The sequence below is a fragment of the Lissotriton vulgaris genome, chromosome 1_1, assembly GCF_964263255.1.
Source record: "Lissotriton vulgaris chromosome 1_1, aLisVul1.2, whole genome shotgun sequence".
Classification (NCBI taxonomy): Eukaryota; Metazoa; Chordata; class Amphibia; order Caudata; family Salamandridae; genus Lissotriton; species Lissotriton vulgaris.
The window spans coordinates 899,986,502-900,001,434 of NC_141685.1; the positions used below are offsets into that span (position 1 = coordinate 899,986,502).

At 43.8% G+C, this 14,933-nt stretch overlaps 1 protein-coding gene across 1 annotated transcript in view; it reads left to right on the forward strand.

The window, feature by feature from the left end:
- LOC147748140 (intercellular adhesion molecule 5-like) overlaps positions 1-14,933 on the forward strand; it is a 235,233-nt gene that overhangs the window by 125,433 nt on the left and 94,867 nt on the right. The window contains exon 9 of the mRNA XM_086958983.1: positions 5,095-5,337. Within this exon, the coding sequence (XP_086815109.1) occupies positions 5,095-5,337 (243 nt within the window). The remainder of the gene's footprint in view (positions 1-5,094; positions 5,338-14,933) is intronic.

The following is a 14,933-nucleotide window of genomic DNA, read 5'->3' on the forward strand; positions in this document are numbered from 1 at the left end:
AAACCAGACAATCAATTCACAAACAGGCCAAGGCACACAGAAAGGTCAGACAAGAGAATAGCAACTTTCTAAAAGTGCTGTTCTCAAACACAGGATTTAAAATACACCTTTCCTAAAAGATGTGTTATTAAATTCTGAGTTCAGGGATACCAGACTGTTATGTCCTACCTTGCTCCTATGGGAAGATATGCTGGTAGCCACTGTAGCCAGAATTCCCCATGATAGCCTATGGGCAAGGTAGTCTAACAATAGTGAAAAACGAAAATGGCTGTCATTCACTACCAGAGCATATCACCTGCACTAGTACCTGCTCTACCTTTCACATACACTGCACCCTGCCCAAGGGGGTACCTTGGGCTTTCCACCGGGGTGACCAAAGTATACAGAAAGGGAAGGGTTAGGCCCGGTCAGTGGGGACACTGACCAGGAGGACATGGCAGTTCACAGACTGCACACAAGCACTGAGTTGGCAGGCCTGAGACACCATTTTAGGGCTACTCATGTGGGTGGCACAATCAGTGCTGCAGGCCCACTAGTAGCATTTGTATCACCAGCCGTGGCACACATAGTTCACTTTACTAGGGACGTCTGGTGATACAAATATGCCAATCATGGATAACCAATTACAATAACAATTTACACAGAGAGCATATGCACTTTAGCACTGATCAGCAGTGGTAAAGTGCCCAGAGTCCTATTGCCAACAACCACAGGTTAGGAAAAATAAGGGAGGAAGAAGCAAAAGTTTCAGGATAACCCTGCAAAAAGGGTCATTTCCAACAAGGCCGCACCCTGGAGATTCCAGGATTCCAGTACAGGCAGTCCCCAGAAGCGGAGGCCACAGAGGTTGAGAGGGTGAAGATAGCGTGCTGGTCTCGTACTTGCGGACGGCAGGACAGGCTCTGGGGTGCATTATTTCTGCTTATTGTGCTGCCAAAGATGAAGGGCCACATGCGATTACCCTTAACCAGCAGGCACTGTCGAGGGCCCTGATTATCAAGCATGCAAATGTGGAAGCATCTGGACTGTACCACTGCACTGTGGGGGACACAGTGACTGTCACTAGCAGGAAGCCAGCACACAAACTGTCAGGCAGCTTCTGGCCGCTGTGCCCGCTGGGCTCAGAGCCAGTCTCCAGTGCCACCTCGTGGCTCACTTCATGTCACTGCCTGCGTGAGTGGATTTTAATAAGGCGACTTTATTGCCATGTCAGTGCCAGGCAGTTCCTTTCTGTGGGTCATTGTTTACTGCGTGTATTTTTTGCAGCTACAAGAGCGCAGACTGGGCGTGGTGGGATTAAAGGAGCTTCATGTGGGCAGCAGATTAGGGTATACAACGTCACATGGGGAGAGAATGTTGCTAGAGCCGCTTACTATGGAGATGGAGAAGCTGGTTTGAGACTCGGCGTCTGCTCTGCATCTTGTGATTCTGGGCAAATTACTCAATCTCGTGGGGTCTACAAAAAAAGCATTTGCAATAAAATAGGTCTCATATTTGCAAGAGATTGAGCTATTGGCATTGCATAATGCTTGTTATAAATTGGTATTGGATATCTTGAGTGTCGGGTCGATCTCATCTTCAATAGTTTTGATGTTGCTAAAATGATTTACTCGTTTTCCTCTGTGCCACAGCTACCCAGGGTTGATCTAAGGGTTTTACAGATGAAACCTACTGGGCATAAAAGGGTTGGTAAGTGTAATACATGGTGAGTTGCACAACCACACCATATAATATACCCCATTTCCTCACATTAGTGCCTAGCGGTTGGATCCAGAACTCTTGTTTAGAGTACCATACAGTTGTTGAAGTTAAGACCTCTGAGAATCAACATAAGTAGACACCTAGAAAAGAAGTGCTTGTGTTTCCCAAGGATTTGTTGAGTTTTGTAGTCTTCAGAGACTTTAGGGCAGATTTACAAGCCTGTTGCTTCCTTGTGCTGCCATTGCGTCACTTTTTTGGACGCAACGGTGGCGCAAACAATGCAGCCAATTTAAAATGTGATGCATCTAGGGAGATGCATCACATTGTACAGCCTGCATCACATTATACGTGCACCAGCTATAAAGTATGCAGGCTAGGTGTTCCTACGCAAAAAGCCATGTAGAACTGACGCAGTGAAATTTACAACATTTCACTGCCTCACTACGCCTTCACTGCGTCAAAATCCCTATGCCTGCTCAGACCAGACATAAGGAGTGATGCAGGGCTTTTTGTATGGGACTCACCTATCTGTTGTGGCACATTGCTGGAGTTGCGTTACTTTCATGAGCAGCTCCAGCAATGCGTCACTTTTGTGCCAACAGAGGCATCAGTATTTCTGACGCATCTGTTAATCCTTGCACCCTAGAGCACTGAATTGTAAACACAGAGGGCAGATTTACAAGAAAGTGATGCATCTGTAATAATGCATCACTTTCCCTGCACCACCCTGAGAAACCCTTGCGCCACCATGGAGGCGCCGTATTTACAATATTGCACACTATGTTGGCACAAAAGTCTCGTATTGCTGGAGTCATGTCGAAAGCACGTAGGGATTTCTATCCTCATTGTGTTGTGTCACTCCTTACACCTGCTCCAAGCAGGCGTAAGGTTTTGACACGGTGGTGTCCTAGAAGTGGTGTAGTGAATTATTGTAGATTTCACTGTGTCACTTCTACAAGGCGTTCCTGTGTGGGAACGCCCACCCTGAATTCATTATAACTGATGCAGGTATAATGTGATGCAGGGCTTTACAACGTGATGCATCTCCCTAGATATGTCACGGTGCAAATGAGCCTCTTTTTCCGCAGATGCTGCATCACAAAAAGTGACGTCATCGACGGCACAAAAATGACACAAGTGGCTTGCAAATCTGCCCCAGCGCATCCATGGTGGCACAAGGACATTTGGCACTGGTGCAAGGAAACTGACGCATCTATGCAGATGCATCAGTTCCTTGTAAATATGCCCATTGTTTCCAAGGAGTTTTAAAAGTTATGACAACGTTTCCAATAGTTTCAAAAAGTTTGAAAAGCTCATGGAAGTCACTGTGAGCAAGGGAAACATGGAGCTTGACATGACCAATCGGTCCACCATAAAAAAGAAGCATCTTTTGGAATTGTGTAAGGGCAGAAGGATCACTGTGGAAAAAAAGGCAAAGAGAGAGGATCTGGTGAAGGCCCTCAAGGTCTGGGAGGAAACCAACAGAGCCCCACCAGTACTGGGAAAGGAGATACCCTAAGGTAGTGGGGGAGAAGAAAAAGAGGAAGAGGAGGATGTCCTCCATCCCAACACCAGGCACGGAATGCACTCTACAGCCAGCAGTGCAGGGAAACACACAGCAGCAGGAGATCCCTTCAAGAGGATGTTGCAGCCCTAGAACTGGAGGAGAGACCCCTAGCCCTGGCCCTGGGGTAAAGGAAGCTGGCTCTTGTAGAAAGAAGAGCGAAGCTGGGCATGAGGCCTAAAGAGAATGGTGGCAGCAACAGAGACACTGAAGTATCTGACAAGGGTGGCCAAGTCATATTGCCCATAGGGATCATCCCTAGTTATGTATCAGGAGATGTCACAGACAAGTGGCTGGCCTTATATGAGAGAGTTCTACAAATATGGAAGGTGGGTACCCAACACTGGAGAACACTACGACGGGAGTTAGTACCAGCAGTCGGCAAGGATAGACTGCTTACACTTGAGGATGAGTTTTGTTAATCTGGGGAAGCATCAAAATCCATGAGTGTTGTGTAGGAACACCCTTCCGCAACATCCATGGAATGTGTCCCTAATGCAGAATAAGGCAACGCAGCGATTTGCACTCACTTGCTTTACTTCCTTTCTATAAGGCAATTCAAAGTCACACAAAGTGACTTTGCTTGACCTCATAAATAGGATTGTGTGATTTGCAGTGCTGGAGCATCACAAAAAGTGATGCTACGGTGCCACAAGGGGCTCATAAATATCCCCCAAAGGGTGTGCATTTTTGTTCGGATAAACAGAGTTTTACTCTCAGAGTACCACAATCGCGCACTAATCATCAATGGATTTGCATTGTTAAAATCTATAGCGCTACACCCACCACTCTGTATTATATTTGCAAATAAATGAAGGGGTATATTCATTAAATAGTGGTGCAGTGCAGCAAGTCACCTTGCTGTGTTGCCCTGTGTCACTGGGAAAGGACAGAAATGCACAGTATTTATCCAATACAGCACATTTGTGTCCTTTCCTCTTGCGCTGGTGCTGTTTTGGCGGCCTCACGCCAATGCAGGGGCTCTTGCACCATGGTGCAAGGGTGCCTCCGTTGCAAAGAGGATTCCTTTTGTGCAGGAAGGGGCTCCTTCCTGCACAAAAACAATCATGAGAGACTTTTCGGTCTTTGTAGGTTTGCTGCACGATACAGCACACATACAGGAGGAAAAAATCGAGGAGAAATAAAGATATTTCTCCACGTTACACCTTTCCTGGGAAGGCATATCTTTTTGGCACATTCCCAGGTTTACAAGTCCCTGTAAATCTGGGAATGCATCAAAGACCAAGGGAGTTGCATGGGAACACCCACCGCAACGCCCATGGAGCGCCTCCCTTGCGCAGAGTAAGGCAACACAGCGATTTACTCTGTGTTGCCTTACTCCAGATTTTATAAGCCATTCAAAGCTATCAAAGTGGCTTTGTGTGGCTTCATAAATCTGACTTAGAAGTTTGTGTCATGCATGTTCCACTTTGCAAGGTGCAAGCATGACGCAAAACTCTCATAAATTTGCCACAAAGGGTATAAATCTGTTTTGATAAATCTTTGTATCTTGACTCTGTTGCACAATGAACTAGCAAACAACAGTGAATGAAAAATGGATTATTAGCAGGACTCCCTGTACCTGGTTTTTATATGTTTTACCTTTTGCAGTAGTATTGAGTTATTTATAGGTTTTGATCATCCTTTATGTATATAATTTACCTGTTTATTTTGTGTTCTGTGGCAAAATTAAGTGGGTACCAGAACATTTACAGATATATTTAAAAGTTAAATGTGCACTAAGACGTGCGTACCTTTTGCGATTAAAACTATAAGCAGCCATAAGAAAAATGTACTATTTTTCAAGATATAATATTTTTAAAATTTAGATGGACCTGCATTTAGCGAATTCCTCTGTCCGAGCACTCTGAAGTGGGTGGAAGGTACAGCAGCCTCTTTCTCTTGTGAGGCAGATGGAAGGCCAACTCCGCGCGTTGAATGCACCAAAGATGGCGGCCCTAATGCAATCAGGCCTTGGCCTACAGTCACCAGACACGATGCTGGCACATACCGGTGCAACGCAAGCAACAGACATGGTGTTGCTCTGAAGAACGTAGCAGTCAGAGTTGAATGTAAGTTATGTTCTTACTGTATAGCTATCACACATGCCTACCAGAGTATTTAACATTTTGGACACTGTGTGAAGGGTAAGTAAGGTCCAATTTGTACACTTTTAATCCTAAAAATCTGGGAAAAGAGTAACAAATGAAGAACAAAAGGCTTCTGTATGGGCAAGGGTATGCGTGGGAGATGGTGAGAAAGAAAGAAGTAAAGGAAGCATGTGTTTGAGGCATGTGTGGCTGTCCATACACATGCTTTGCATACTCGTGCCCTCTAGCGTTGGGTCTGGATGCGTGCAAGTTGTTTTTCTTCAAAGAAGTCTTTCGAGTCACACGGTAAGGGGACTCCTTCTCTTGGTAATAGTACGCATGGGCATCAGCTCCATTGTTAGATTTTTTTTTTTGCCATCGGTTTCGGGCATGTATTACAGCGCTCTGGTTTGAGACCGTTCTGTGATCCTTTCGGTGCATAATCCATTCCTACCTCGTCTGTATTATTTTTGAATGCATTTCCATCGATTGCATATCAAAATTTGTTGGGTCTGAACACTCCGATCTGGCCTCGCCCATCCAGGCTACCCTACACACATTCAACTCCATCAATGACACCCTGCTGATGGAATGCATTTCATTTTGATTCTGCCCATGGTTCTGTTTCAAGTACCTGCGATACGACCTTCACGAGTACAAAGTAGAAGATTGTGAGGCCTGAGAGTCATTTCGATCCAAAGAGATCCTACGGGATCGTCAGGCAGGATGCAAAGAAATGCAGAGATATGACATCAAAAACATGCTCGGTATCATCGCTCGCGGTACAAAAGGGGGTGGTGATGGACGGAGCATCTGAATAAATCAAACACTCACACCCAGTCAAAAGATCTGGGTTTAATCCATCACCTTTTTTTAGCCCACTCTGCCACCCCAGTTCAGACATGGCTATATGCAAATCAGTCTGACCCTGTGCCTCATGGGAACAGTCCAGCCCGAACTGCAACGGTATCATCGCTCAGCAAGATATCGAACCAGAAGAGGGAGATCTCGAAGCTTCAGCACCCAAAGTGGAAGGGGCCTTTTCGGTTCAAGATTCAGACTCCAATTTGCTTGATCTTCTGCCGGGTCATGGTGCCGGGTCAAATCCCTCACCAGCCCACACCAAAACCTTTGGTTCCTCCAAAACAAAAGGTTTCCGTGCGGCCACAGCCATCTGGTCATAGTAGGCACCGAGAACCAGCTTCAGCTGCCCTGTCTCCGCTTCCGCAACAAAAGCACATATGTAGCCTGCAGGCATAGGGCAGTGTTGAGTTAGGCTATGTTGCGATGTCCACATGTTAGATGGAGGTTTCTTGCAGAATCTCTGTTGCCGCTCTCTTTTAGGAAGCAGAGCACATTCAGTGATGCAGAAGCAAGTCTCCCCCTCTGCTTTCCAACTCCTATGCAGCATTCGTCAGGACCACACACTCACACATACCACCCCCTCCCTCACCCATGGCCACCATTTACACCTCTGTAGCTTGGTAATTGGTTTAGCTGTGTGAACACCCATTGGGAACCGGGCTGTTCAACATAGCTGCCTGCCTCATTGTGTGCATCATTATTGGATAAGCATGGACTTGTCATGGATAGCAATCTCTCAGGAGTGCCACAGGAGAGCAAAATAAACAAAGTGGAGTGAGCGTTGGCCCTGGGGCACTGGCTGGCGCATTACTTATGTTATGTTATGTTATAACAATTTATATAGCGCACTAATACCCATTGATGTCTAGGCGCTTATGGTTCATATACTGTGTTAGAGAAACTAATTTGTAAAAAGCCATGTCTTGAGGTGTTTCTTAAATTCGAACAGGGATGAAATCTTCCTGACAGAGAGCGGAAGAGAGTTCCATATCCTGATAGTGCTATGCCTGAAACTCCTCCCCCAGTTCATCCTTTTGACTCTGGAGGTGGGCATCAGAAAAGCATTGACTGAGCTTAGTGGTCTACTCGGAGAGTACCAGCTAAAGGCATCCCCAAAAAATTGTGGACCTTCTCTGTAAAGTGCCTTATGTGCAATATAAAGTGCCTTGAATTTTACACGCTGGCCGACTGGCAGCCAATGCAACTTGTGTATCCCAACCCTAATGGGCTGGTGTTTGGGAACATCCACCACTAATCTGGTGGCAGCATTCTGTACCGTTTGCAGTCTTCTTAGTAGATTAGACTGTAAGTTGATGTATAGGCTATTACAGTAGTCCAACTTTGATAGAACCAGAAAAGTTAGAACTGATTTTTCTGGTATTTTTAGGGATGAAGAGAAGAATTTTACGCAATGTGTTAATAATAAAAAATGCGGAAGACACCACCTCTGACGTATGAGACTTAAAATTAAGTTTCTCATCTACTATGACCCCAACATTTTTAACTTTAGCTACTGATGTAGGAGGGGGGCCCAATGTGTTAGGCCACCAAACTGGCGACCATACAGGAAAAAGCTTTCCAAATAGCATCACCTCAGTTTTTCTAGAATTAAACTTTAAGCAGTGCCTACTCATCCAGTTGCTCAAAGAGACTTTACAGTCATGAAGTTTGATGAAATAGTTAGCATCCTTGTCTACAGTAGAAATGACCAACTGGGATCAAAACTTCTGATCAAATGTGCTAATTCAGACACATAACTATTAAAAAGCGTAGGGTTTAGCGAGGAGCCCTGCTGCACCCCGCAAGGCAGGATAAAAGGTGCAGATTTAAAATTGCCTAGTTGGACTGTCTGAGTTCTATCTGATAAAAATAACATTAAAAGCAATAAGGCCTTTCCTCCTAAACCTATGGTCTTTAATCGTTCTATCAGCAAGGTGTGGTCCACAGTATCAAATGCCGCGGACAGGTCGAGGAGGATAAGAGCCGCCGACCCTCCACCATCTATCGCAGTGCGGAATTCCTCCGTGGTCTTTATCAGGGCTGTCTCAGTGCTGTGACATGCCCTAAATCCAAACAGGTTATGGTCTAGAATGTGGTTATCTGAAATATAAGTGGAATTCTGCATTTACAATTTTTTCCACAATTTTCGCAGGAAGCGGGAGCCTCACAATAGGTCAGTAATTGGCCGGGTCCTTTATATCCAGGTTGTTTTTTTTAATAAGGGCAATACGCAGGCCTGTTTCCACACAGTTGGGAATAGTCCTTGTGCAATCATCTGATTGAATATGCTAGATAGCTCTGGACTAATAAGATGGCCAATACTGTGGAGGATCCTCGGAGGGCAGGGATCATCAGGATAGCCAGATTTGGTCCTTGAGAGAAGGGTGGCTATTTGCACTGAGGAAGTAGGAGTAAAGTTTAAGAGCGGTGTTAAGATCCTAGTTTCCTGTTCTGTAACATTGGTGTTTGATTTATACATGGCCAACTGATCATACATTTGATCAACCTTTGATTTAAAAGCCTGGTCATGTGTGTGACAGAAGTCTTGAGTACAATTGGCAGCATCATCCTTTTTAACAGTTGTCAGATTGTTTATGATCTTAAACAGTTCCTTGCTGGAATTGCCCGCCTTCTCTATTTTCAGCGTATAATAGTGGCTCTTCTCAGCAATTATTTTTTTCTTATAATCTGCTAACATTTATAATAATCTTTCTCAGATGCTTCATAGTTTTTTTGCCAGATTCTTTCTTGCTTCCTACAGGCTTGTTTTTCTAATCTAAGAGCTTCGGAAAACCATGGCGCAAAAGGAGTCTTTCTGTTTTTATTTGTAACCGTGACGGGTGCTAGTTTAGCAAAATTGGATTCCAGCCAAGAAGTGTAATTTCTGGCTGAGACCTCGACTTCCAACTCCTGATCTCGTTGACTTTGTACTAACTGGTTTCCCAGCAAACCTGAGTCGATATTATGCCAAGCTCTCCCACTGAACTTAGTACTAGACATATTAGTTACATTGGGTCTAGGCAAGTCATAACGAAATATAACAGCATGTTGATCAGAACATGTGAGAGGGAGAATTGATATGATGGAGATGACAGGGTTATTAGTAAACAAGCCATCCAAGATATGTCCTGCTTGATGCATAGGGCCTTGGACCAGCTGTCAAAGTCCTAATTCCGATGCAATATTGAGAGGCTCCTGAGTATCTTTATCGGCTAATGTTTCCAGAAGGAAATTCATATCACCTAACATACTGAAACCTCTCGATTGAATACCCAGTTCTAGTAGAGGAAATAAGTTGTTCCAAAAACTACTTCTAGAACCTGGCAGATGATATGTTAATACTCCTTTAAAAGTCTCTTGTTCAGATGGAGTAATTTTCAAAAGAAGGGCCTCGCAATCCACAGAAGGTATTATTGAACAATGGGATGCAAGTTCATTCCTGTGAATTAATGTGATGCCTCCACCTTTTTTCATGGGCCTGTCATGCCTAAATACTCTGGGGCCCATTAGCATGTCGAGCGGATTGCCCTCGCCAGGCTGGCGGTGGCTACCGCCAGCCTGGCGGGTGCAATCCGCCCGACATACGCATTCGAATTCCTCCCGGCCATATTAGTATGGTGGGGGGGACCTCGGAGGATGGAAAGACCGTCCGCCGCTTTTCTGCCCCAGTCGCCTTGCGGCCGGGGCGGAAAAGGATTAATATGCTGGCGGTGTCTATTAGACACCGCCAGCCATATTACAATGGGCTTAGGGAGATGCCTTTCCGTGGCGGCGATGCCACCACGGAAAGGCATGAGGTCTTCACTCTGGGGGCCCCTGTGGGCCCCCAAACTGAAGGAGAGGTGGGGGGTGCACACGGGGGGCCCACAGGTGGCCCCCAGAATGAGTCTTGCATTTGCATAGACAAAGCGGCAGGCACCGCACGGTGCCTGCCGCTTTGTTTATACAAAAGTGCATTTTTAGCATTGTGACGGGCGGTGCTGAGAGCACCGCCCGCCACACCGCTAAAAATACAGGATGCGCCCGCCACAGTGGCGGACGCCTCCGAATACCCCCCAGGACCCCCTCCCTTATGGCGGGCGGTCCCGATTAACGATGGGATGGCTTGCGGACTAAGTCCGCCCGCCATCCTAATGGACCCCTTTATATCCGCATGGCACAGCAATATTAAAATCTGAGTCAGACGTTTCTTCGCCCCAAGTTTCTGTGACAAACAAGGCTTCCAGCTTGTTATCAATAATAAAAATTGCAATCTCATATTTATGCTTAATCAATGACCTAGAATTGATGAGCACCAACTGAAGTTCTGTTTTACATATACCAACATTGACCGAGTTTCTATCAGATTTCTGCTTCACCTGATCGCTCCTATGAATATTACTAAGCACATTCTGGGCATTGAGAATATTCAGTTCTTAGCAGATCTTCACAGGTGAATTGAAGGCATAACATAACCCTAGGCTGACCAAGCGCAAAAAGGCTCTCCCTTGAGTAGTTTATTCTGAGTTTAATTTTGATGTTTGGCCAGGGATTCTAGCCCTAGGCCCGGTCCAGGCGCGGACAGGCACAGACGGGCTTTCTTTAGGCAAGCCCGCTGCGCGCGTCTGCTGCGCGTGTGTTCCAGCTTGAACCTAAATAGGTGCCCCTGTAGCCTAGTGCGATAACCTTGCGGAAGTAACACCCCAGAAGTGTAGCACATTAAGGTCTTCCCTCCGTAGCAATTGGCAATCCGAGGCGGACCGGGGAAGACCAAGATGGTGTGCAGAGGCAGAGGTGAGGGCTGTCACAAAGTGCAGAGTGCATTGTAAAATTAAGTTAAAACACAATTTAAAACGGTCCTAATAAAAATTCAGGCAGGCAAGCAAATAAACAACTAAAATGCGGACGATAAGTTTCCCAGCAGTAGACTGCCACTGGGTATGCAGTCATAATATCAATTTTCTTTTTATCAATCTACACTAATATCGAGTTTTAAATATCGTGGCGACAGCATATCTAAGTCAAGAATATTGTTGACCAGAATATTGACCTTAAGGTAACTAATATTGTTTTTTTTATATCGAAGTAAGTAATATCGAAGTAATTATTATCGTTAGCAAAAATATTGTTGTTAATAATATTGATATTTATATTATTGTTTATGTATTTTTGCATGTATATGTTTAACATTTTTTATGTTTTTTAGTTATTTTTAAATATATGTATTAAATGTTTCGAAATTAGTAATTTTTTTATTCAATTTTGCGTTTTAGTATCAGAGCGGGTTGTGGGTTTATAGGGGAATGGGGTGGGGAGTAATGTAATTATAATTAATTAATTAATATTTTTTATTTAATTTGTAATTATTATTAATTTATTGTCAATTTATCGTTAATTGGTAATACATTTTTATTAGTGATTCATTTATAATTAATTTATTATTATTTAGCATTTTTTGTTATTGTTAATTAATTTATAGTTAATAATTATTAATTGGTAGGTAATTTTATTAATTGATTAACTGATAATTAAATTCATGTGTTATTTTTTATGTGTAGCTAGTTTGGAGTTTATAGGGGAATAGGATGAGAATTTTTTTTATTTTATAATTAAGTAAATTTTAGTTTTTATTAATTGGTATTGATGATTAATTCATTGTTAATTAATTATTAATTGGTAAGGAATTTGTATTAATTGATTAATTTATAATTACATTAATTATGTTATTTTATTATGTGTAGCCGGTTTTGTGTTTATAGGGGAATAGGGTGGGAAGTAATTTGTTATAATTAAGTACATCTACATTTTTAATAATTGGTATTGATTATGAATGCATTGTTATTTAATTATTAATTGGTAATTATTTTTTATGAATTGAATAATTGATCATTTAAATAATATTTTGAAATTTTTTTGTGTAGTGGGTTGTGTGTTTATAGGGAAATAGGGTGGGAAGTAATGTAATGTTACTTAAGTAATTTTTTAGGTTTCGACCTGGCCGTAGCACCTGCGAAGCAGGTGCTACGCCCAGGGCGAAAGCTTTTGTTTACAGTATGGGGGACTTGAACACTCCCCTTCTTCCATTGGCTAGCCATAAATGGAGGCTAGCCATTGGAAGACATTGTTGTCAATTACTTTTTCACGGTCAGAACGCGAATCGTGGCAGTTTCTGACTCTTTTTTAAGCCCCGCCCCCTTGTTGCCGTGTGTCCCGGGCCGCGCTGTGATTGGCTGCCGCCCGGGACACCCCCGTGACGTCACTCCACGGGCCGCGCTGTGATTGGCTGCCGGCCCGGGACCTGACTTGTTTGTTTGTTCTCTCCTTTAAGAGGTAAGTTGTGCCGTGTCTTTTTCACACCCCTCCCGCCCGCTGTCCGTGTCTTTGTTTTTGCCCCCCTCTCGCCCGCTGTCCGTGTCTTTGTTTTAGCCCCCCTCCCGCCCGCTGTCCGTGTCATTGTTTTCGCCCCCTCCTGCCCGCTGTCCGTGACTTTATTTTTGCCCCCTCCCGCCCGCTGTCCGACAGTGTTGCATATTTCAAAACCTGCCCTTCATACAGGCAGACAAATAAATCCTCGTGTTTGACCCCTCATGGGTTCACCAAAGTGAATCGGTGCGAGCCGCACTAGAAGAGGAAACTTTTCAAAAAGCAAACCAATTCATGCCCAGGGTCACACAGAGTCGAACAGAGCAGAAAGTGCCAAAAAACACAGAGGTACTCCTGAGCAAAGAACTTCTTCACATGTTAACTTCTTTTTATTGTTTTGCAATTTTAGTACAAACTTGATGCAAAGGTATCAGAGAGCTTTAAGGCGACATAATGCAAGTTGTTATGATCATGTTGGCGGGGTAAAATACCGCTGAGCCTAGTATAAGATTTCTCTCTTCTGACAGCTATTTTGGCATGGTTCTGGCTGCCTAGGGAACATTTCACTATTCAAGATATTCATGAAGTGTATTGGCATTGGGAACCCGCCTCTGGAGCAAATGGCTTTCGCAGACTTTCTCCAAAATGTAAAAACGTTTGTGCGGCAGCTGCATAACATTTCTATCAGTCTCCGATTGTGCTTGCACCATGCAGGATGGTAAGGCTCCCCCGCACATTCGATCTGATTTTGGTGGTATTAAGTTCATAGCTTTCACTGTACATGAGTGGGTTTGTACTTCGTACAATTATGGAACGACTTGGAGAGGTGCATGTAAGGTGACAAGGAAAGTGTGTACATATGTGGACGTGGGGTGGTGTGGCTGTTGGACGGTGGCTACGACGCGTTGTTTCAAACATAAATGTACGCATCAGCATTACTGAAAAAGTCTCTCCTTTGAGTGGTTTGCGTGTTCTTCTTTGTAAATATCAGGTTTTTTTTTCTTACTTTGTCACTTACATCACAATGCTGTTTGATTTTAAAAACAGTGAAGGCCAGCAATTTGTCTTTTACCAATGTGAGTCTGAGCACAGTTATAGTCAAGAACAGTTTTGAACGAAGTGATTCAAGCATTCACTGGGCAATTTCGAAATTATGGCCGATCTAGGAGGTGTTGTTTATTGCTTTTTTTCTTCATTTTTTTTACCAACTTTTTCTTTGGCATCTTAAAGGGTAACCACACAGAGTGGCACACAGCACTAGCACCTGCAAACCAAAGCATCCAGGTAATTCCACAGTTGACATTGATATGAGAGGTGTTAACAACCGGTGAGTGGACAGGCCCCAGGGTGTCTCCTCAGGGCTCCAGAGGCCTCTTCTGCATTTTCCAGACTTTTGTTTTTAAATTTGACGAAATAGCCGAACAATCTACATGAATATATTGCTGGGTACCTGATGCAGGGTGTATGCAGGGATGTTTTCCTCTACAGGTGCAAGATCTCTCACTAGCACAGTGCATAAAGAATGCCACCTGCAGTGTTCGCACTGTATGTACTGCATAAGTGCACTGTCCCATAATATGTCCGCTTATTTGTTTTTGTTTTTTCTTGGCATGTCAGTCATGGGATAATATGGTGAAACCCCCTATCAACCTGTTCCTGTCAGTCACCGCTGGAAATACAGCATGAGTTAGTTTCACTCCCTCTGCTCAACAATTGTTTTGCATTTCAATCAGGCAAAGTGATCTTGATTGGGGACTTATATCGGCGGCAAACACAAATATTGCACTAACCATGGAAGACGCAGGCCGTGGTTTGAAACAGACGTTGCCAAATATATGCAGATTCACATCAAAGTTTATCAGAAATTAGTAGCGCTGTCAAGAAAGATGATGTGAAAGCCCAGGTCTTAAAATTACTTAACATGCATTGCATGGTGTTCGGAGATTATACCTGGAACGAGTTTGATGACATCTTTCTCAGTAAACATGTGGAGTCTGTATGTGTGTTGCTTAGCAACAGCCACATTACAACTCTGCAAGCGCAGTAAAGCCTCTCCGTTTGCAGATGTAAAATCTGTTAACACATTGCAAGCCTATTTGTTTCACAGCAATTGAAATATAACTAGGAATACAGTAGTGGCGGATGTGCATTAAAAACAAGCACTGACAATGCTAATAGGTTTGAATTGAATGTGCAACACAATGCACTCAAAAAAAGATGCCACTCACTCTGAATTCACATGGGTACACCTCTCACCTTAACACTTATTCATCCTGCAATAGCACAGGCACACCACTCGCCTCTCAACCTGCAATCACAAACTTAGTACCCTTCCCTTATTCTCCTCTTACCCACGACTCACCCACTATATA